Source organism: Pelodiscus sinensis, chromosome 7 (genome assembly GCF_052426305.1).
Source record: "Pelodiscus sinensis isolate ZL-2025 chromosome 7, ASM5242630v1, whole genome shotgun sequence".
NCBI lineage: Eukaryota > Metazoa > Chordata > Testudines > Trionychidae > Pelodiscus > Pelodiscus sinensis.
Genome location: NC_143058.1, coordinates 42,247,911 through 42,273,170, shown reverse-complemented (window position 1 = coordinate 42,273,170; position 25,260 = coordinate 42,247,911). Strand labels below are relative to the sequence as shown.

Genomic DNA, 25,260 nt, shown 5'->3' with positions numbered 1-25,260 from the left:
AATTAACCACCTGCGGCTGCTTTGGGCTGCTCAGGTTTGGGCTGCAGAGATGTAAAACAGCAATATAGACATCAAGGCTTGGGCTGGAACCTAGGCTCTGGGACCCACCCCACTTGTGGGATCCCAGAGCTTGGGCTCCCTCCTGAACCTGAATGTCTACAGAGCTGTTTTATAGCTGCACAGGCCCAGTTATAGAGAAATATACCCTATGTGGGACTAGGGATGTTAAGGACTAGTTCACTATCTGATAAGCATTTGCTTATCGGCTAGTCTGTCAACTAGTCGATTCCCCCCCTCCCCCACTGCTACCTCTATGACATAGAGGTAGTAAAGTGGGGGGGAAGGGGTACTTCAAAGCGGTATCGCTGCACAGCTGACCTGGGGATCAGCTGTGCAGCGCTGCTGTTTTGAAACCCCAAGGCAGCATTTAAAAGGGGCAGCCGCCGCACAGCTGATTCTGGGCTCAGCTGTGCAGCGCTACCCCTTTAAAACACTGAAGCGACATGGAGCCCGGGTTAGCTGGGGACTCAGCTGGCCCTGGGTTCTGGGGAAATGCCGCACAGAACTGGGGTCAGCTGGGGAATCCCCAGCTAACCCCAGGCTCCATGACTGCCCCTTTGAAATGCCAATGTGACATTTTAAAGGGGTAGTGCCACACAACTGAGTTGGGGATCAGCTGAGTGGCAGCTGCCCCATTGAAACACCACCTTGGCATTTCAAAGGGGCAGTGCCGTGAAGCCCAAGGTTCTGGGGAAATGCCGTGTGGAACCTGGGGTCAACTGGGGAATCCTATGGTGTTTCAAAGGGGCAGCACTGCACAGCTGAGCCCAGGATCAGCTGTGCGGCGGCTGCCCCTTTGAAATGCCACCTTGACACTTCAAAGGGGCAGCACCATGAATCCCAGGATCAGCTGGGAACTCCTTAGCTGATCCCGGGATCGCAGCATTTCCCCAGAACCTGGGGTCAGCTGAACCCAGGCTCCCCTCTGGGGACTCTTGTACATTTCAAAGCAGGCACCCACATGCAGTCCAGAGTCAGCGTGACTTTTCGCTGGCCTCAGGCTGTACACGGAGTTCCGCATTCTGAAATGTGGGGGCTCTTGTACATTTCAAAGGAGGAATGCAGAACTGCATATCGACTATTTAATTAACCGCAATTTAACATCTCTATGTGGGACATGATCACAATACACCGAGCTAACAGAAAGAAGCACAGCTTCTACTGCTGGGTGAGAAAAAAGCCTTTTCTGCCCTGTGAAATAATTCTGAGATATTTTGTACTGAAACTACTGCCTGTATAGTGAAACTTCTCATTGCATTTGCTTATCTAAGTCAGCAGTTACGGGCTTGATTCAGGAATCACCTGGAGAAATTCTCTGGCTTAAGTTAGGCAGAAGATCAGACTAGAAGATCAGATGGTCCTATTCAGCTTTAAAACTGTGAATCTTAAAGGTCATATTTTTTCTATTTATGTCTCATTGCAACTAAAATATTTTTTAGTTTAAGACACAGAATTAGGCTTGAAGATTTATTTGGAGTGAGTTGCTGGCTGGCACACCTAGACGGGGTCAAAAATCTCAGCTTGCTACGCCTCTTGAAATCTACCAGCATGCCCTGATCTCAGGACAGCAGTAACAGAATCAAACAGCTTTGAGGCAGGGAGTCTGACAACGGGGAAACGTGAGTTCAGTATTCAATATTGGCTTATCTATAGAACTGACAAACAGGCTTCCGAATCCAGCACATGAATGGGGATTGGAACTCATTCATTGCATCTTTGACCTAAAAGCAAGTTTGAATCCAGTTATCTGGAAGTGAAAAACATGTATATGCACTATGCTATTCAATGTGTGTATGCATTATGCTATGCTATCTATGCAGCTGTTATTTTAAGACAAAATTCAGTTCTCTAAATGACAGCAAGTATCTCAACTGAGTGTTCTGCACTCGTTCCACTGGAGCTCTGTGTTGCTGATCAGAGAGGAGAATTCCACCCTAAGTAAATAAAAATAGGGTCATATTTTAATATTGGCTACACACATTTTAAAGGTGGCAACAAGATTTTATTAATATATTCATGAAATAATCATCAAGTTAAGGAACTATCTCGCTAGATGGTACAACAAAGTCACACACATGTTTTCTATTATGGTGAGGTAATATGTAATAAAACTGTGGTGTGTAATGAGGTAAAATGATGTTAGAAGCCAGGAAGATCTGAATTTAACCCTTGTCATTGCTATAACTCAATGTTTGGTCTTGGGGATGTCTCTCTTCCTTTCTGAATCTCAGAGGGTAAGAATCCTTGAAATACCTAACACACAGTAGCATTGTGAAATTATTTATTTAATATTTGTAACCTCAGGCAATAATAAGCCCTATTTAAATAGGTATTAATATTTAAACCATTAAATAATATACAGCATAAAAACAAGAAACTAGCAAGAGAGTTAAAGAAGTGAGTACCTGAGCAAAGAGAGAAAATAAACACTTAAGGAAATAAAAAAACAACATTTATTCATATCTGAATATTGGCGATATCATAGCTGAATTTTCAGAAGCCTTCTCAATCCATTGCTAATGCCACAACTTAAGTGGTTACATAGACTAGCAACAACACTATACGCTATCTCAACGAGTATCAATCATTCTTTAGGTGTTTATTATTATTCATACCAACTAATGTCAGGTCAGTTGCCTGTGGAAATCGACTTTCTTCATCAAGTAGAGAAAGTACTCCCATTGGTTTCTGGAGGAACATATCTAGAAGTGGACGATTGTCCTCATATTGCACTGTAGTGGCATCAACGCCCTCATTCTGATATTCCATCTACAAAGTCATAAGCACAGTTAATACTGAATTAACTATAGGAATGTTACCATCAGTGCATTTCTGACACAAAGATTCTTTTCATGTTTATACGAAAAAGGTGTCCTTGCTTTTGCTGAAACGGACTAACACAGCTACCTTTCTGAAACTTGTCTTCATTTTAATAGTACCGCATAACATTTATTTGACTACAAAATTCACAACAGCCATGTGAATACAAGGTCACAATATTTTGAGGGAAATGGGTCTGAGCAAGTTAGAATTTATAAACTTCCATTTTCTTGTTCTGCAAACTCTTAATTTTTCTTTAGTTTAAGTAAAATTTCTATTAACAGAAAGTGACAGCATATTTGCTTTGCATGACCATGTGATCAAGCCATAGAATTGTTTGTGACTTAATTCTATGCTAGTAAAAAGCCTGGAATACTTAAGTTACACTAAGGGAATGGAAACATAACTGTGTAGAAGTAGAAGTGAAGTAAGAAGTATTAGCTTAATTAAGTCTTCAATAGCCATTAATGGACTTAACCTCCATGAATTTATCTAGTTCTCTTTTAAATTCTGTTATAGTCCTAGCCTTCACAACCTCCTCAGGCAAGGAGTTCCACAGATTGACTATGTGCTGTGTGAAGAAGAACTTCCTTTTATTTGTTTTAAAGCTGCTGCCCATTAATTTCCTTTGGTGCCCCCTAGTTCTTATATTATGGGAACAAGCAAATAACTTTTCTTTATTCACTTTTTCCACACCACTCATGTGGAAGTTAATCCATTTGACCCTTCAGTTAGCACTCCACAGTAAAGGTCCCAAACCCACAGCCATCTCCTGTTATTCCCACATTCTTTATATATTAAGGTATGTCTACACTGCACAGTTAATTCGAAATAACAGCCGTTATTTCAAATTAACTTTAATAGTGTCTATATATGCAAACCACTATTTCAAAATTAATTCAAAATAGCGGAGCACTTATTTTGAATTTGGTAAACCTCATTCTACAAGGAGTAATGCTAACTTCGAAATAGCTATTTCGAATTAGGTGCTGTGTAGACAATTCAAAATAAGGGGCCTCCAGCCCTTCCCAAGGAGCCCTGATGGTCACTCTGGGCACAACCAGGAAAACTTACTCTCCTCTCCCCCAGCCCCAGAGCCATTAAAGGGGTAGACTCTGGCCACAGTGCCTGTGCCAGCTCCAAGACTGCCAGCCCAGAGCCAGCAGTGGCCACCAGAGCCCCTGACCCAATGGCCCCAAAACATGAGCCAGCAAGCCACTGGCAGCCAGACCTCCACCGTTCCCCAGGAGCAGTCTGCCAACTCCCAGGAGCCTGACAGGCTGGAGAAGGCGGGCACCTTCCTGGTCCAGGGTGGAGATCATGGACCTTGTTCAGGTTTGAGAGGGATGCCCCCAACATCCCATGATCTCCGCACTAGATGGAGGAATGCAGCCGTCTATGGCAGGATAGCTGCCAGCCTGGCCACCAAAGGCCACATGCAAACCCAGGAGCTGGTTTTCATGAAAATCAAGTTGGTCCAGAGAGACCCCCAACCCTGGGCCCTGAGCTTCCCCTCCCCCTTCTTCCCCTTGTTTCCCCCTTCCAGCCCTCTCCTTCCAGGTTTCCTCCTCCCCTCTCCCACCCTCTCTCTTCCCCTCTTCCACCTCCTTTTCCCAGTCTCCCCAGAGGATCATCTCCCCCCAGTTTTGTTCAATAAATCCAGTTTCTATTTTTGAACATATGTGTCTTTTGTTTGACATCAGGAAGGGGGGCTAGGGTGGGGTAAGTGGAAGGACGTGAGAGAGGAATGGGGCACAAGCCCCTGGTGAGGAGGACCAGGCTGGCTCGGAGGGCTCCTCAGGGTGGACGCTATCCCGCAGGGCCTCCTGGATCCTCACAGCCCCCTGATGAACCCCCCCCCCCAGATGGCAGCCTGCAGCAAGTGCAGCTGGGCTGATGGCAACAACCCCATGAGACACACCGGCATGCCCAGGGGCAGCTCTGGCTCCATGTGGCCGAGTGCTGTGGTGTCCCAAGTGCAGGCACTCAGGGCACTCCAAGACAGGACTGCTTTGCTGTCCCTCATCGAAGTAGACAAGCAAGTGGGGAACCCTGAGAACTATCTGACCGGGATGGGGGTAGGGTCCCTTTAAGCATGGAGCTCAGTTAGCCTCAGGCAGCCGTCCCATACACTAAGCCCTAACCTGATGCCCTGCTGGCACTGGTTCAGGCCAGCCTTAACTTCGTTTCAGGGTCCACTCAGTGTGGACTTGCATTGCGAAATAGCAAAACGCTATTTTGAAATAGTTTTTGTGTATAGATGCGTTATTTCAAATTAGCTTGATTCAAATTAACTATTTCAAATTAAGTTAATTTGAAATAGCACTGTAGTGTAGACATACCCTTACTTTCTTTGGTTTGGTTACCTAGGTTGTTACAGAACTGCCAGTAAGAGACTGGCAAAAGTCAAAGTGACCTACCCTCCACCATATTGGACTACAGTGTCAGTGTGGGAAGTCTATGGTCTCCTGATTTGCTTGGAAGATCTTCCAGGAAGTATCATTGAGTGGACTGAACTAGAATCACAACATTCAAGATCTAAATGAATACAGATGATTCTCTCAGGTCACCACAACACCAAGAAGGGCTACTGCCCTCCCTCAGCCCCTTTTCCCCTAAGAAAGAACATAAGATCAGCCATACTGGGTCAGACCAAAGGTCCATCTAGCCCAGTATCCTGTCTGCTGACAGTGGCCAGCACCAGGTGCCCCAGAGAGGGTGGACCAAAGACCATGATCAAGCGATTTGTCTCCTGCCATCCCTCTCCAGCCTCTGACAAACAAACAGAGGCCAAGGACATCATTTTATCCCCCAGCTAATAGCCTTTTATGGACCTAACCTCCATGAAATTATCTAGCTTCTCTTTAAACTCTATTATAGTCCTAGCCTTCACAGCCTTCTCTGGCAAGGATTTCCACAGGTTGACTACACGCTGTGTGAAGAAGAACTTTCTTTTATTAGTTTTAAACCTGCTACCCATTAATTTCATTTGGTGTCCTCTAATTCTTCTATTTAGGGAACTAATAAATCCGCCCTCTCCACACCACTCATGATTTTATATACCTCTATCATATACCCCCCTCAGTCTCCTCTTTTCTAAACTGAAAAGTCCCAGTCGTTTTAACCTCTCCTCATATGGGACCCGTTCCAAACCCCTAATAATTTTAGTTGCCCTTTTCTGAACCCTTTCCAAGGCCAAAATATCTTTTTTGAGGTGAGGAGACCAAGATCAAGAGATAGACCAAGACCACTTCAGGCTCTGCCAGCTGTCTAGCCAAGTGCCCAGAGGCAGCCTGCCAGATAGCATAAAATACCAGCTAGTGACACTGTCACCTAGTGCACTAAACTACAATTTTGACTGAAAACCAGCAAGGTACAGGATTAAACTTTTAAACTTTTTTTATTTTTCCTATTTTATGGATTGGTAGGGGTGCCTACTTTCCGTAGTCATTATTTTTACTGTTAACACATTTCAGATATGAAAGACAGAAAGAATATTAAAGACATAGCACACATGTATCCAATTTCTAAGTTAATCCTATCTTAAATCATTTTCTGTTACCCTTTTGTTCTGCACTAACAAGGAAAATTTTAGATTGTTAATCACTCTGTATTATAGCAAAGTTAAATTAATCAGAAAAAAGTCAACCACTTAGTCAATGGAAGTCTTGAAGGAGTCTAACTGCTTTGCAGATCTGAGAAGTAAACTACATTCCTTTAGCTTTCCAAGAGTAAATAAGCAGAAGACTTGATCATGCACTATGCTAACTTCATGATTTAAATCCTGATTGTGTTCATCTAGTGATCTGATCGATTGCTGATTCCATTTCATATTATTGTCAATATGTTGATTTGTTAACTCAATTATAATTTTGAGATAACTTGTTTAAATCCTTAGTTTAATAAGACATAAGTTATTATCATCAAGTAGTTTGTTTAATTTTAAGTTTGTCTTTTTATTAATTTATAACACAATCCATAAAAGTTGCATAAAGCTAATTTAAAAAAAAATGAAACTAAGGTCACCACACTCTTCCCAATGGTAAAAAGTCATTTGGTAAAGTTTCTAAGAGCTACATAGTTTGGCCCTTAAAAATTAGTGCCTGTGTCCCCTCACAATGTGGTATATTGTTCGACACAATCTTGTATTAGAAATGAATTTTTTTTGTGTTATATATATATCAATCAGTGTTTCTCAAAGTGAGTGGAGGGCTCACTTTGAGAAAGCTGCTTGCAGGCCACTACATTTTCTTTCATAGAGTCTTAGGCTGGAAGAGATCTCAGGAGGTCATCGAATCCAACTCCCTGCCCAAAGCAGGACCAACCCCAACCAAATCCTACCAGCCAGGGCTTTGTCAAGCAGGGACTTAAAAACCTTTAGGGATGGAGATTCCACCACCTCCCTAGGCAACCCATTCCAATGCTTCAGCATCCTCCTAGTTTTTCCTAATATCCAACTGAGGCCTCCCCCACTGCAACTTGAGACCACTGCTCCTTGTTCTGCCATCTATCATTACTGAGAACAGCCTCTCTCCATCCCCTTTGGGTAGTTAAAGGCTGCTATCAAATCCCCCCTCACTCTTCTCTTCTGCAGACTAAACAAGCCCAAATCCCTCAGCCTCCCCTCATAGGTCATGTGCTCCAGCCCCCTAATCACTTCAGTTGCCCTCCGCTGGACACCTCTCCAATGTGTCCACATCCTTTCTGTAATGGGGAGCCCAGAATTGGATGCAATATTTCAGATGTGGCCTCACCAGTGTGGAATAAAGTCTTCGCTGCTGCTTCCCACGACTCCCCTTGACTGGAAATGGCAAACCGGAGGCAATAGGAGCCACAAGGCTCTGTGGCTGAGGAGCCTTTAGATAGCTGCTAATGGGCCACTCCGCTTTGTTTTTCTCAAAGTGAGCCCGTGGCCCACTTTGAAAAACACTGATCTATGTCTATATAGCGTACTCCAGGTTTACCTGTTCAAGTGCAAAAATGTGCTGATTGAAATAAAACTGGATTTGTTCATTAGCAATGTTTATGCACAGCTGTTCAAAGGAATTTCTTGTGAAGTTCTCAAATCCAAAGATATCCAGTATCCCAACATTCATCCGGCTTTCAGCATTGCTATGTAGAAAACACACAAAATCCAACATCAAGCAAAACCCGGAAAAAAAAAATCAAAAGAATGTCATCGTTCAGCTACAAAAGGAAGAACCACAACCCATAGAAACCAAATACAGCTCGTGCTTTCATTTACAGTCATTACCCTACTTCTTGTTAGGGTGATCAGATAGCAAGTATGAAAAATTAGGACAGGGTGTAGAGGGTAATAGGAAACTAGATAAGACAAAGCCCTGAACATCAGCAGAGTCCCTATAAAATTGGGATGTCTGATCACCCTACTCCCTTTTCAGCTGTTGACAGAGAAGGGGGAGATGTGCTCCCTCCATTTCCCAGTACTTTGACCCTGCCTAAGCAGACAGACAGGCAGTCTCAGACTACGCTCTGCATTCTCAGCTATACTGAGCTCATGTCCAGCACAATTACGAGAAGTCAAAGGAAAGAGATACAAGACACCTTTCCACTTCCCCAGTCCTGATACCACTAGGGAATGAAGCAGCCTCGGCATAACTCAAAGTTGTCTCGGGGCTGCTCTAACTTACTCCACGAGCAGCTGTCCCATGAGGATGCATGCTGCTGCCACCCTGCTCCGATGCCTTTCCCCACATCCAACATAACCTCTCCATGGAGGCTGTGGAGGAGTCAAAAAAATCAAGATAGCTATGCCATTTTTACACTACTTGGGGGGATTGCTAGGACAGGATCTGAGGTTCTGTCCTTGTGTGAACAAATTATATAGCTCAATGGAAACATTTCCATCATTCAAACTGGCATGTGAGTTTTCATAATTAAAAGTTTTGATGGATTTAACATCATGCATTGGACTATCAAAAATATATTAATTAAGTTCTGTAATAATTTATATCTATATCTGATCACTACTTGAGACCTGGAAGCACTAAACAGAACAATACTTGTGTTTAATACACTGGGCCCACTCTAATTGGTTATCTACGGGCATCTGGCATGACTTTCATGTCTTCCAGATACACTGACTCTTTTCAAATAGTTGCATGGGATTTTAACTACACAGTTCCCATTGATTTCACTAGTCAAATCCCAGTCAGCTCTTTGAAAAGGATGGGGCTAATGTCCTGGGAACAGAACTCAGGGTCACAGCATGATGGCCATTTTGAGGTCTTTTCCAAAATAAACACAGTATTCCTTCTGCAAGATCAAAAATGCAGAAGGGGATTATATATATATATATCACACACACACACACACACACACACACACACACACTATGTAACTTGCCATATATTTTTATCTGGCTGCAGGAGCGTATTAATGCGATTTACAATCCAGCTGAAGAGTCGGCCATAAAGTGCTTTAGACATGGCATCTCGCACATCAGCTGCTTTGTCCACGGTGTTTGTTCGGATAATAGTCTCTCCTCGTGTTACAACACAATGAGAGGTTAGAGCTTCCTGGAGCTCTTCTGAACCAATACTAAGCAGTGCAGCAGCTGGAAGATAACAGACAGGAAAGATGGCTGTGACCGGAGAACAAAAATTGCCAGCAATGCCCACCTAATACACCTCTGTTAGAGATTCCTACAAATGCAATCAAGCCGAATTTATAGAACTGACAATATTAAAAACATATTTACCATTATCTAAGGCCTCTGCATTGGGAACTTCACTTTTGTCCGTTTGGTGTTGTGAGGAAATGGCAGCAAACTCAATGTTTCCGGTATTCAAGATTCCAGCCAGAATTTTGTAAACTGAATGCACTTCCTGAAAAATGATACAAGACTACCGTAACAAGACACAGATAGTTAGCTGTAGCCTCCAAATGTGGTCTCTCTCAAAATGAGGTAGGAAGTGTGTGGTTAAAGCCCATTGGGCCATTCTGAGGTTCTTATTTGCTCAGTTCAGTTTTGATTCTATCCTTATACAGGCAAACTCCCTCTGAACTGGAAAAGTGAGATGAAAAATGGAAATGTGAATGGGATAGACTGGAGCTTGTCTCAGTAATGACTCAGTAAAGCCTCAGTCTGGCACTCAGTTCTGTGGGTGTAGTTTTGTACACACAATTACAAAAGTGAGATTCCATGGCATACTATTATATTTAGACAACAAATGCCAGCATTTGCACAGGAAGCACTGGAGATCGTTTTTAAAGACAAGGTCAATAATGTTTTGGTAGCTAGCTCTTACCTCATCAGTGAACCCTATAATCCTAAAGCAATGTTGAATCGCTTCAAATTGTTTTCCATATGAGTCTTTAGTAATAATATCTTGCATTACTCTTCCAGTTTCATTATCAATATACCTAAATAAAATGTTATAATTAAAATTCTTTGTTAACAGACGTACTGCTTCCAATGGGATTGCATCGGTAATGGGGAAGAACATTTATTTCAAAGTTTTGAAACCAAATTAATATTGTTGTGCTAATCCAAAATGTTCAGATTATTTTCTATTAGGTTTTGTTCCTTCAGCACAAATTATAATGTTATCTCAACATCATAGTTTTCTACCAAACTAAAAGGCTGATGGCAAATTAAATCAGTAATTCACATTTAACTAACAAGATTCAACCCTAAGCAAGAAGGTGCAATTCCATTTACTGTAATGGAATTGTACTTTCTATTACTACTGTTTTCAAGTAGAATTTGCCCTAATATCCAGGGAATATTATGAATTTAAATCAATATATTTTGAGTTTCTCCTTCAATATTACAAGTCCTGCTTAACAGCCATTCATTTCTTGGGGTACAGAAGGCCTAAAAGAAGGAATGGAAACCTAGATAATGGTGAGATGGCTTTTCCCCTCATATTACATAGGCTGCATTCCTTATTGTCTATCTTCTTCTCTACTTGGGAGGATTAGGAAAGATCCGTATGGGATAGAGAAAGATTAAGAGAGATTTTAAAGCATCACACTGAAAGCAAGCCCCGATCAATAGCCAATTACGACCACATTAAAAACAAATTAGTGATAGTTACCTAGGAGGCTTTTTTTCAGGAAGTCTATACTCAGAAAGTTTCTTCTGATGAAAAAGACCAGCATAAATATAGTAAAATATATGGAAGTTTTTTTCTCCTCTGGAAAAAAAAATGTATTATTTTAAAACTTGCAAGTATATCTGCATGTTTGCACTACAGTATATGCTGCCAAGTTACTGGAAAAGGGATTAATCCTTTGCTCACTGAAGTCAATGGCAAAGTTCCCATTGACTTTAATGGTGCAGAATCAGGGCCAGAAGCAGCAAAAGTCCAATGAATAGTTCTTCATTTTATCAGTTAAATAACAAAACCCAGCCAGCCAGACGGTGGCAATGAGTCCAAGATCCACCTCTTCTCCTTCCCTTTATAAGTTGATGGTGGTTGAGCACAAAGGTACAATGCCATGTTTATAGGAAATGGGCTCTGAGAGAAACAATATTCTATGCAGAGCATCCTTTACTAAACAATGGAGTGATATTGGTCTCCAGCCCAGAAAAATGAAACTAACTGTACTTCCACTTCCAGTCATAGAACAAGTGCTACAGCACAAGCAGCCAGTGAGTTAGAACAGAATTTCATTGAAAAGTGGTGTTTTAAAAGTAAAAACTGGAAAAGTATATGCGGAAAAGTAAAAAACAAAAACCAAACACGGACATAGTATGAACCACCTACACAGCTTGCTTGATGACTCTGGATTTTTCAAGTAAATATTCAGAAATTTTTGCCCCCATTACAGCTCCTGTTGGTGTAAACATCATTTCCAGGTATTTTCCAAAACGACTTGAGTTGTCATTGATTGCAGTGCAGGCATTCCCAAATGCTTCAACCAGCGGGTTCACTTGAAGAATCTTTTCACGCAAAGCACGATTATTAGCCTTGACAGAATAGACACAGATCAGAAGGAGTGCCCCCCAAAAATGCTTACTCTAGGTTTGTTTCCAGCCTCTGAAACACAGTGCTCATTATCATGTCTCCTGCATATTCAGCTATTGGCACATGTGAATTGACCTAGTGACCTACATACCATCACATCCATGTACTGAAGGGGAAAACAAAGTAGCTAGCAAGTGTGAAGATATTGGATTTTTCTCTCTTTGCAATATAAATGCCTTAGGAGGCTTCATATATTTTAATTTAATAAAATAAAATATCCAACAATAAATGACATTTAAACCCTGATCCTGCAATCATTTACACATGTGTTTAACTTAAGGCACTTGAGTTTTCAAAGTGCCATGTCTTCAATGGCATTTCATATGAGTAAAGTTAAACATGTGCATAAGTGTTGGCAGCAGCAGGCTCATCTCAGTTTCATTCTGGCACAGATCCTTATTGTATGAATAATGGACCTAGGTCATAAGCACCATAGATAACTGGAGGCACTGATCATTATGGACTTGATCGTTCATGCATTGAAGTCAATGGCAAAGCAGGATCTGATTCCAAGGTCCACACATGTGAGTACTCTGGTCAACTTTAATAGGACAACTCATGTGCACAGAGCACACTTAAGCCTGTGCAGGACTTGAGCCTAAAACTAACATATTCTTAATGTTAATAATTAATCACTAGGCCATGTGCTCTTCAATGTAAAATATCAGATCCAAACTAATAACAAAGTCCCCAGATCATTGAACTACATGGCTAACTATAAATACCTTTCCCAGGAAGGTCAAGTGCTGAACAATCAGATGAGCGCTTTCAGTCTTCCCAGCACCACTTTCTCCACTGATGATAATGCACTGATACAAAAAACAAAATTGTAAATGCGCTGCTCACCATAAAGCTGATATACTCAGATGTTCAGCTACTACTTTGTATTGTTTTGACTGTATTACCAAGACATAAGTAGGAGACATAGGTATGTTTGTTTCTTTACTCTTTTGATTTATAAAAGGTACAATACAATCTCTGGGTGCATATACATGTTGTGGAGAGAATAAGCTCCATCGAGCCAAGTGCTATGACACTATTTGAAACACGGAGTCTTTAATGGGTAAGTACAATTCTACCTAATGTATAGTTGAAAAGCCTGATCTTACACTTAAAAAAAAATCCTCAATATTTGTTACCATGTACAGAGAAAACAGTTCTAATCCTGGGACTGGAAGAGCACCCTAAGCTTCTAAAGAAGTCAGACATACAAATGTGTATCTGTTTATGACAGGAACCCAGAAGAGAAGAGTCACATCCCTCCTGTACATGGTGTCTATACTAACAGATCTGTGGCTGCAGATTATATGGATTGGCTCAACCAACCCTGGGAGTCCCAGACTCAAAGATTACTTTTATGATTGCCTTTTGGAAACTGCAAACAGTAAGTTAGCTATGCTAACAGTATACCAAGATGCCTATAAATAAATAGCAACCTAAGCTCAAGGATATGGATCCACAAGGCAAAATGAGTCTGCAATCACATGTGATGCACTTGAAAAAATTAAGAATTACAAAATAAATTGATGGGCTGATTTCAGAACGATGAACTTGCTTCTGAACATCAGCAAATTCCCTCATAGTTTATTCCACACAAATACTAGCTTCTTAGCACATCCTCTCAAAAGTTCAGGGGTGCCCAAGGCAGGCTGCCGGCAGCTGGCACTCCAGGTGGAATCCACCATCGGCACTCCCGCCTCCTCAGCCCTTAATGGCATGATGTCATCATTGGGAGCCCCATTTAACATGGCGCCCTAAGCAAAGGCCAAGTCGGCCTATACGCACGGGCCGCCCTTGCAAAAGTTACATAACTAATAGATTCTCTGATACCCCCACTCTCAAAAACCCAATAAAGTATCAACTCTTTTTCATATGCAGTGGCCATCTATATTCATCTTCATCCTATGTATTCTGAATGTGGGTTTTATTGCATTATTTTATTGTGTTTTAACCCTTCTTTAGAAATATTTACTATGAACTATTGTGCAGCATGCCATATGCCATGTAAAAGAGGATTTTTAAATAGAATCATTATTGTTCCCCAGTATCCATATCTATGTATAGTACATTATGTGAAAAGGGATGCAAGGTTACAATCTTAAAAATGCGGTTAGAAAGAATGCAATTTCTGTGGCACTGTATTTCCATCATTAAAATCATTGCTATATAATTGGATTTGCATACTTGTTATATTAGAACTTTCCTTATTACATTTTACCATGAAAATTAGTGAGGACATAGTTAATAGTTTGTATTTTCTATGACTTGTAGTCACAGAGATTGATCTCCATTACCTTCCACCAGTACAAGCTAAGTGCAAAACTACTGATACGGTAGCATTTTACGCACTGTTGCAAATGAGTATACCAGGTGCAAGATAGGCCCACAGAGCAAAGCTCTTCAGTTGGTGTCAACTGAATTTGATGGAGCGATGCTGATTTACACAGACTGAGGATTCAACCTTATAGTGTCTACTACTGTACCATGACCTTTTCAGTAGTCCTAAATCTGAATGAATTGCAATTCCATTTCTCGTGCTATAGTTACATTCTCTGGAACAGATGTTTCACAAAGATCAATGACTAGCAACACAGAATACTAAACATATCCTAAGTAATACAGCATTCTATAACCAAGATTTTAAGTATAAAAAGAGATGAACGTGTTCTTACTTGATCCTTGCTGAAAGTAACCATGCCCTGATAAGCAGCATCTGCAGAAGCAAATATGTGGGGGGGATTTGATGACCGCTTCACACCATGGTAAAGCTTGGAAAACTGAACGAAAAAGAAATTTGTCAAAATGTAAACGTCACCCTGTGTAATCAGTGATGTCAGGAATGATGGACCATTCATTAGGATGCTTGGTTTAGGTTGGACATTAAGAAAACCTGGAATAAATTGCCTAGGGAGGTTGCGGAATCTTCATCACTGGAGATATTTAAGAGCAGGCTGGATAGACATCTATCAGGGATGGTTTAGACAGTGCCTGGTCCTGCTGTGAGGGCAGGGGACTGGACTCGATGACCTCTAAAGGTCCCTTCCAGTTCTATGATTCTAACCTCGGAAGCCTTATGTGCTGCTGGACTTTCTCTGTGATCTGTTTGTGCTTCTGCTCCTCTTCTGTAAAATGTGAATAGCAGCACTGCCCCACCTCATAAGAGTGTTGTGTGGGTAAATAATATTACAGATCATGAAGGCACAGAAACTTCGGAGATGAGGGGCACACAAGTTTTATAGATATATTCTTCATGAAGTAAAGTTTTAAACCAATTTACCATATTTTGAAAGTCCTTTTTAAAATTTTTTTTGCAGTTTTCAGTGACCAAGGCTCCTAATAATTTATGGGCCTTTTATTTCTTGTGAATCTTCAATTTTTTGCCATCTACAATAGGTACTGTCCCCATCTTGTTATTTCTCTTACCTGTGGAGAATATATGCTGAGACTCTGGAAAGGGTTTAAGGCTATTAAAATGTCTCCAACATAAGTATAAATTTGTAGATCAGCATAACGCTTCTGAAGTTGATGGATAATTGTATCCTAAGATTATAAGAAGTTTGACAGTTAAGAAATATTTTTCCAGATAATAAGATTCATTGCAAATATATTGGGAACACTGAGTAATAAATGATTATCTTAAATGTTATTTGTCATTTATGTCAAACACTGACCTCACAAAACCAAACCAATATTTTCATAATCTTATGTATCTCAGTACAACATTGCAACAAAACCAAATTAAAAGCAATAGCCCTGTTTTTATTCATTTATATTGTTCAGCCTACCAAAGGAGCAAACACATTAAGTGGCCAAATAGGTTACTGAATTTGGAGGGGTAGAGGGATTCATTGATATACATGTATATAAACTGGCACTTAATTTTTGTAATTTGACCTGTCATGCCTATGAGTACATCAAAAAGGAACATAAAACAAGATCATTTTTCAAATATTACTCCATAAATTTGTTTTTAATGGGAACCCAGCACATTATTATATTACTTGTTCCTGTTGGAATAAAAGTTAAACTTTCCCCCAGCTAAAATGAACAAGTTCTTTGCATGCATGCAATGTATTAAAATTTTGAGATTATATGCATGAGTTTATCATTGTTTTCATAATAGAGTCTTTATTATCTGTAGCTGGGACATTCCTTTAAATACATTATTGGGTTTGAAGAAAAATAATTCTAATCCTGGTTTTTGAGGCTAAGCTTCAATATTTTTGCAAACAGAAAATAATTTAAACTAGCATCATCCATCATTCAGTTCCTTCTTTGTTATAAGGTTTCATTGAAACTGCTTTTATATGACTGTGTAGAATATAAATGAACTTGTGATAGCAGATCAGAATCATGTGTGAAACAGTTCTTCTTTTATGGCCAGACTAGGAACAATTAATTTTGTGACATGACGACACTGTTAGAATAAAACCTATAGAGCAGTAGCAAGCAATATTTATGATATTATGGTCAGAGCTGAGAAACGGATGTCTGAGTGGTACAGTACCTCATCTAGAACTTCTAGGTTTACTAGATCATCATCTAGAGAGTATTTGTCAGCCACATCCACATGATAAGGTCTTCTAGTGTGTATTCGTTCATGCCTGCAAGTATATTAACAGAGTATCCTTGTTAAAACACTATACTAAAAAATTCATCCAGTGAGAGGCAATAAGAGGGTGATCTTTTCAAACAGAAAACAGACACACAATCTTAGAGCATTTTAAGGGAATATTTTTAAACAAAAGCATCAAAAGCCCAACAAAAATCCCATTTTTTTCCTTGACTATATTTAACCCTTATCTTTTTAGCAATATTTTCAACTGAAGGATTATCTGTATGCAAGCTGTCTCTGAACATTACAGAAACCTACTGAAATATCTTCCCCTTTTTCCCCTTACATACTTAATCACAAGAAGTTAGTTCCATGTAAACATGAATAAACTATAAATTACCAGTTCGGCTAATTAATTTTTTTAACTTGAGTTATTCCAACTAATGGGGCTACAACAAACAAGAAAGAGTACAGTGTCCTTCCCATTACCTTGTTGTTTGCCAGAGCGTCTCCTCAGATGATCCTGAAAATGGCCCAAACCAACATTTTTGTACCACAATTTCCATCAGACTTTAAATTCTGTGGATGTTCAGTCAGCTTCTCCTCAGAGATTTAATCATAGTCTTTAAAACACCCAATTAGAAGCAGAGACTGACTGTCCCATAACCCTTTTATAATCTTATTATATGGAAGGAATCTTTGAAAAAAGCGAGTGTATCTTTTAAAACAAGATATCAGATTTTATAAAGAAATGGGGACACATTAAGAGCCTATGAAACATCTTCTGCAGAGGAGGTGATAGATGAACACCATGTAAGCACAATCATGTTCTTTACAACAAACATAATCAAAGCATAACAGGAGGACCCCCACTGAGATACAGCAGCATCCTGCTGGTTAACACTAAGCATTGATCCTCAATGACAGTGCCTGACAGATTGCTGCCGCATCCGTTGCCATGTACCAAGTAGGATTCACATGATAACACGTGCCTAACCAATAACAACAGTCCATCAAGCAGGTAGGACAATACTAGTGTGCTTCTGTTGACACTGCAGATGTTGTGTGTGTGTGTATAATATGGAAGGTAGATGTGCAAGAAAGATATCAGGTATTCTCCAGCCCACCCACTGTGTCTACAACTATTGACTTTTGAAAATCCTGTACCCAAAAGCAACATAAGGGCTCTTGCCCTCATAGCCCATGCAGCTCCAAACTTGAATGTTTCCTACACAACAAGTAATCATATGGTCAAATGCAGAAGAATTTTTTTTATCAGAAATAGCCTTTTAGCAAAGAGGGAGCAGGTAGAAACATTTAACAACAGTGGCACTCTGACAAATGCAGATTACATTTAAGAATCCCATTTCTTGGTTTCTTTTTTACCCATTTTCATTGTTTAGTTTTGTGTACATAGTGTTCCCTAAAGGTGTGTCTGGACTACAGGGTTTTTTCGAAAAAAGTGGCCTTTTTTTAAAAAAACTTCCCCTGCATCTAGATTGCTGCCGCATTCTTTCAAAAGTAAATCGAAAGAATGCGGTAGTTTTTTCGACTGCGAAAAACCTCGTTTTATGAGGAATAATGCCTTTTTTTAAAGTGATTTTTCAAAAAAAGGTGCTATGTAATGCAAACTGTGCTTTTTCAAAAGAGAGCATCTAGCCTGCCTGGGTGCTCTCTTTCTAAAAAGTGGCTTACTTTTTCGAAAGTTCCAATTGCAGTCTAGATGCTCCTTTTCGAAAGAGGCTTGCAGTATAGACGTAGCCCAAGATCCTAGAAAAATCAATTCTATAAATATTTGAACTGTGATTGTGTAAAAATGAGTCAGAATGAAGTTGTATCATCAGCAATGAAAAACTCACCAAAATACTTATCCAAGTATTTTGAGACAAGCTTATTTATATTTGGCATCCAATATTTCAATGCAAAATGGTGGCTTACTGTGCTGCAGATATGCATAACCCAGAAGTGACACAGGGAGAAAATGAACAGGAAATGATTAATTAATAACTACCATAATTCTTGTAGTTGACATGGATAGCATGTTGAAATGGCCATTACGGGGAATTTGCCCTTTTTTCCACCCTATTTTTATTTTTTTAAAAGCTGATATTTAGAGATTGACATTCATGATGAGGTCCTCAACTGGTATATATCAAAGGACCTGATTTGGCTCATCATTGTTGTTTTGTTGACTGTTTTTTGTTTTAAGCTTAAATCCAGAATCTCTAATTAAATTGCAGGGAAGGATGTCATCATGAGTAATCAGGTCCCTCCAAACATAGGAATATGTGTTAGTCCAGAGTAGAACAAATATTTTTACACTAATTCATTAACCAGCTTTGAGATGCACCAAGAAAAGTTATTGTCAGAAATGATGACAGAAGGAAACATCCATTTTCAAAGATTATTGCCTCTTGAAATGAATGACTGCAGGAGCAATGTCAAATCACATCAAATTTGTAAGTACTTTTGATATGTCAATGTTTATAGCATAAGTGCAGGGAGGAGGAAGGAAGTGGTTACATCCATACCTAAACATGTAAATTAATCTGTTATCTGATTATACATTACATTCCAACTGTTTGTTTTCCCTAAGCAGTAAATGAGTCAGTTTCATTACTGGAAACTTTCTTTTTGCCCTATACAAACAAATGAGTAAATAAACTATTTTTAAACATAAGGAAAACATAAAAACCTCTGTGACTATATATTTCCCTGCTCTTAACTCATTTTCTTAAGTACATGATTAGGAAGAGGCCATTAGGAGCATAACATCACATTATCTTCAGATCTCCTGCTGGCCTCAGTTTTCTATTGACCCTATGTCCTGCAGATATGATGACAGTGAGTAAGTTGAAGGAATGCAAATGGTAATATTTAACAGTTTTACCAATGTCAGCCCTCTGCAGCTAATATTTTACCTAAAAAAATACACTACCAAAAATCCTAAGAAATCAATTTTTAATTGGGGAACAGTGATTAGTTGCAGCTATCCTTGGCTTTGTGGCATGTGTGTGTGTGTGTGTGTGTGTGTGTGTGTGTGTGTGTGTGTGTGTGTGTGTGTGTGTGTGTGTGTGTGTGTAAAAACAAAAAACCCACTGCCATTGGGTGTTGGTAGCAGCAGCATAGGGGAAGATTATTTATTCATTTGGAGAAGACTATTTAAATGGGTTACAGGGCTCAAAGGGGAAGACACCCTTTGTTGACAGCTCTAAACTTAGGAAAAAGGCAGAATGGACCAAACCTTTTAAATTCATATGGTGACTGGAAGTACCCACCCACCACACCCTCAAATCCCATCAGAGTTCCTCTTTCTTGGCCTAAAAATTCTTGATGCAATGAAACATCACAATTTTTACTTGATTCATATTTTATCTATAGTCAATACAGGAACAAATTATTTCTATGAAGAAGAGATGGAAGAAAAACGGAATCTAACTCCTAGCCCACCCTTCCTTAGATTATTGTAATCTGAAAGCAAACACAGGACTGCTCCTGGACTAAGACTTTGCAATGAGAATAGTAAACACTATGGGAAGAATTAACTGTGACCCTCTCATTGACCTTAATGGAAGCACTCATGCAGTCATAATAAAACCACTGCCACAACTTTAAATGTAACCACAAATTCTGGTCTGTCTGGCTATAATAAAAATCTGTGAGTTCCAGCATAAGTATATATAGTACCATGTAATCAGGCTGGGGAATCAGTAGTTCCCTTCTCTGCAATAGTTTTCTGTATTTCGTGCTTTAATTCCTTTCCTTGATATTTACAGATGATGTTTAGAAAAGTTGCATTTAACCCATATTAAATCTTGCACCATATTTTTCTATCTGAGCTCTTTTGGTTTTGCCTTGCCATTGTTTTAGCTCACGTGCAGAGGAAATTGCAAGCTCAATGCACATCAATTTCTTTTACAGTTAATTGATTTCAAAACTGAATGCAAGCTGCCCAAGTAGCTGACTATCTTGTTGTAAGACCCCCCCCCCCCCCCCCCCCACTCTTCTGAGAATGGGTGGTGGATGGTTGGCAGGGCAGGGCAGTTCTGTTCCTGATATTTGACCTGCTGGCCTTTCTAAACCTGCTACCTGTACGCATTCTTTTAGTTTTACCTAGCAGGCTTTTAGACTTGCCTCCTTCCCCGGTGCCAAATGTGTACTCTCCCAGTTGAAAGGCATAAGAACTCAACAACTGGTCCCACCAGCTTCTACCAGAGATAGAGGCCACAAAGAAGGGTCTCCAGTAATGGAAAGCCTGCTAGGGTGGGCGGCAGTGTCATCAAGCACCTACAACTTCCCCTCCTTTGGGGAGTTCACAACTGACCAGTGCATCCCCCAAAACAGGCTGCAATGGTCAAGGAGGGGATGCAGGCAGGGTGGCGGTGGGGTGAAACTCTTTCAGCATATGTCTTGAGCCATCTGTGACCTACTAGCTAATTGTAGCCCCTTCAGGCTTATCCCCTTCTGGGGAGAGTTCAGCCTCAAAATGTTCTACAACAAAAAGGAAACCTAACTCAATATGGAGTCATTCCCAGTCTTTCAGGAGAGTATTCCTACCCTTGCCTACAGGGTTGCTTCTCAGTCTCCAGTTCATGCCTTGTTCACTCCTTGGGATCCTAAATGTTCCTGTGGCTGATCCAGCAATCATGACCATCTCTGCAATTTGCAAGTGGAGCTCCCTTCAGACAAAGAGATAGAGCTCTGTCTTCCTTCCTGACCAGTCAGCCCTGAACTGGGCCACCTGGTTCTCCTTTTATTGCCTCTTCAGGCTTGGAACCGGCTACAAATATAGCAGGTAGGGCCAACTGGGAAAACAGGCTGTCCGTAACCCTTTCTCTGCTAGTATAGGGCTCCATTATAGGGGAGTATAATTTCTGTGCCAGCATGGGTGGGGAGAATTAAACCTGACAAAGGGTTAATTTTTTCTGATAACGGTTTCTTCTCTTTCTCTCAGACAAATGCACAGAACAACAAAGCACCGTCTTTGCATTAGGATGAGGTGGCCCCATGTGGATGAAATAAGAGCCCACCCACTCAGACACTAAATCTTTACTTACCCCGATAATCATGCGAAGATGAGCTGGTTAGAAGCTGGCAGAACATGTTTGGATGAAATCAGACATGTACAAAAGGATGAGGATAACATTGGATGGGATTATGATGAATTCTACAATACACACCCATTTTTTTGCAGTACAGGCAGTCCCCGGGTTACGTACAAGATAGGGACTGTAGGTTTGTTCTTAAGTTGAATTTGTATGTAAGTCGGAACTGGTACATATTGTAGGGGAAACTCTAGCCAAACATTTCTCCGGAGCTCAGTTTTATTCTCCCACACCTCACTTCCCTCAGTCCTTTATTCTCAAGCTGAGGTGTCTGCTGAGAAAAGCCACTCCGCGTCTCCCTGGTCTGCTGAGGGGGCAGGCGCTAGCTTCACGTCTCCCTTGTCTGCTGGGGAGAAGCAGCTAGTGTGGGGTTGCCTCACCCCGTTTGTAAGTAGGGATCCGATGTAAGTTGGATCCATGTAACCCGGGGACTGCCTGTCCATATTGCCAGTGAAGTCAGCTCAAACATTTAGGAATATCAGGAAACAGGCTTAACCCTTTCTGATTTCTTCCCTCATCAGGCTGGCAATCAATCTAGATGGTGGAATCTCTTGTGCCATGAATCAAAAAAGCAACTGACCACAAAAATGAGTTCAAGACATTAAAAGACATGTTTGGAAAGAGAACAGCTTTCCCTTATAATCTCCCCTAATGGATTATCCAACATATCCAACTCTATGTCACAAAAATATTTATCTACCGGAACTGAGCAAATGTTTTATTATGAGCGGAGAGCTTGCAGCATCCATAATCACTAATACTCCCCTTCTCTAAGCCTACTGAGGGAGAAAGAGAATAAACAGAATGAAGTCGGCAATATTCAAATTTTTCTTCAATAGTTTTCTAGTGACTACAAGTGTGGTAGGTGTCTTACAGAGCAAGCTAAATATAAACTACTGCCTCCAAGAGATTACAATTTAGTTTTAGAGACATAATGCAACAAATGAAGATGTTGTTATAATAATGACTTCACAGGTGGCTGGATTGAGGCATAGTGAAATTCAATGATTTACTGAGTTGACATACTGGTTTAGTGACAGAATGAGGAACAAAACTCTGTTATCCTATTTCTCTGCCCTATTTTTTGTATTAGAATGATTATGTATATAGCGTCTGAGATGTTACATGCAAATCTATGACGTCTCTGCTTGGAAAAATTACATTCCAACTACAGCAAGACTGTGCCCTAAAAATCTCCTTTATTTATGGCACACAGTATTGAGGTCATACAGTCTTTACAGACTCTGCATGGGAGCTCTGCTCATTTAGTCCTGAACCACGCTTCCATATTCTGTGATTCTATTATGACTAGGGAGGAACATAAAAATATTGCTTGAGAATGCGGGGTGAAATCAGGAAGGCCAAAGCACAATTGGAATTGCAGTTAGCAAGGGACAAGAAGGATATCAAGAAAGTTTCTACAGGGATTTCAACAACTTTCACCCCACCATCAATCACAGCCTGGACCAATCCACACAAGAGATCCACTTGCTTGACACTATAGTACAATTACACGACGGCCACATTTCCACTATCTTATACTGTAAACCTACTGACAGTTACACCTACCTACATGCCTCTAGCTTACATCCCAGACACATTTCCCAATCAATTGTTTACAGCCAGGCCCTAAATACAACTGGATTTGCTCCAATCCCACAGTCAGAGACAAACACCTACAGGATCTGTATCAGGCATTCTTAAAACATAAATACCCACCAGGAAAGTGAAAAAAACAGATTGACAGAGCCAGATGACTACCCAGGCATGAGCTTCTTCAAAATGGACCCAACAAAGAAAACAACAGAACACCATTGGGAATCACCTATAACCCCCAACTTAAACCCCTCCAATGCATTATTAACAATCTACAACCTGTCCTGGAAAATTACCCTTGACTCTCACAGGCCTTGGGGGGGACAGGCCAGTCCTCGACTACAGACAACCCCCTAACCTCAAACAAATTCTTTCTAGTAACCATGCAGCACATTTACATCAAACTCACCCAGGAGCTCACCCTTGCAATCAACTCCGGTGCCAACTCTGCCTACACATCTATACAAGCAACATCATCACAGGACTGAACCACATAAGCCACCACATCAGAGGCTCATTTAATTGCACATCCACCGGTGTGATCTATGCCATCAAGTGCCAGCAAAGCCCTTCTGCCATTTATATTGGCCAAACTGGAAAATCTCTATGACAAAGGATTAATGGACACAAATCAGTTATTTGAAATGGTAACACACAGAAACCTGTTGGGGGAACATTTTAACTTGTCTGGGCACTCACTAATGGATCTACAAAGCAATTTCAAAAACCAGCTGGAGAGAGAAGCTGCAGAACTTGTTTTCATGTACAAGTTTGACACCTATAATCAAGGTTTGAACAAAGACCTGACCAGGCTGGGCTGCTACATTCCACTTCCTAATGACATAAGAAAAACAATCTAAGCACCGGGTACTTACCGTCCACTCTATTAGCCTCATTTAGCATGGAAAGTCTAATTGATCATATTTTTTTCCTATTTTTTCCGCATCTCTTTCCCTCCCCATCCCCTCTCTTTCTCTGCTATTTATTTTCTATCTGGACCCTTTACTCCATTCATCTGAAGAAGTAGATTGTGCCTATGAAAGCTCATGATACCATCTACATTTTTGTTAGTCTCTAAGGTGCAGAACTATTTGTTGTTTTTTAAGTTTCTACAGGTATGCTAGAAACAAGGTGGTGGTCAGGGAAGGTGTTGGACCCAACTGAATGGAGAAGGTAACGTAGTAACAGGTGATGTGGTCTTCCCAGACAGGATCAGCTTCCAGACTGCTGCTCTGAGCAGCACTGTATGAGGAAGAGCTGAGCAGTCTTCAGTGGTGAAAGAACAGTTTAAAGACTAGTTAGAAAAGCTGGACATGCATAAGTCCATGGGGATTGATCTCATGCATCTGAGGGTGCTGCGAGAATTAGCTGATGTGATTGAAGCACCACTGGAAATTATCTTTGAAAATTTGTGGCAATCAGGGGAGGCCACAGACAACTGGAAAAAGGCAAATGTACTGCCTATCTTTAAAAAAAGGGAAGGAGAATCCGAGGAACCACAGACCAGTCAGCTTCTTCACCTCAGTCCCTGGAAAAATCATGGAGCAAGTTCTTAAGGAAACCATTTTGAAACATTTGGAGGAGAGGAAGGTAATCAGAAACAGTCAACATGGTTTCACCAAAGACAAGCCATGTGTGACCAACCTAATTGCCTTCTATGATGAGATAACTGGCTCTGGGGAAAATGGTAGATGTTGTAAACCTTGACTTTAGCAAAGATTTTGATAGGATACATTTTCACCAGCAAGTTGAAGAAGTATGGATTGGACAAATGGGCAATAAGGTGGATACAAGGACGGCAAGATCATTGGGCTCAGTGAGTTGTGATCAATGCCTTGATGTCTAGCTGGCAGCTGATATCAAGTGGAATGCCCCAGGGGTCAGTTTTGTTCAACATCTTCCTTAATATTCTGGATGAGGGGATGGATTGCACCCTCAGCACGTTCTCAGATGACACTAAGATGAGGGGAGAGGTAGATTTGTTGGAGGGCAGGGACAGGGTCCAGAGTGACCTAGACAAACTGGAGGATTGGGCCAAAAGAAATCTGAGATTCAACAAGGACAAGTGCAGAGTTCTGCACTTAGGATGGAAGAATCCCCTGCACTGCTATGGGCTGTGGACTGACTG

The 25,260-nt window shown here is 40.7% G+C and overlaps 1 protein-coding gene across 1 annotated transcript in view; it reads right to left on the bottom strand.

The window, feature by feature from the left end:
* MYO3B (myosin IIIB) overlaps window positions 1–25,260 on the bottom strand; it is a 337,904-nt gene that overhangs the window by 209,330 nt on the left and 103,314 nt on the right. The window contains exons 9-19 of the mRNA XM_075933604.2: window positions 16,384–16,480; window positions 15,300–15,416; window positions 14,549–14,653; window positions 12,602–12,685; window positions 11,616–11,818; window positions 10,944–11,042; window positions 10,152–10,266; window positions 9,602–9,728; window positions 9,247–9,457; window positions 7,845–7,992; window positions 2,676–2,829 (exon numbers count right to left, since the gene is read on the bottom strand). Coding sequence (XP_075789719.1) covers window positions 2,676–2,829; window positions 7,845–7,992; window positions 9,247–9,457; window positions 9,602–9,728; window positions 10,152–10,266; window positions 10,944–11,042; window positions 11,616–11,818; window positions 12,602–12,685; window positions 14,549–14,653; window positions 15,300–15,416; window positions 16,384–16,480 — 1,460 coding nt within the window. The remainder of the gene's footprint in view (window positions 1–2,675; window positions 2,830–7,844; window positions 7,993–9,246; window positions 9,458–9,601; window positions 9,729–10,151; window positions 10,267–10,943; window positions 11,043–11,615; window positions 11,819–12,601; window positions 12,686–14,548; window positions 14,654–15,299; window positions 15,417–16,383; window positions 16,481–25,260) is intronic.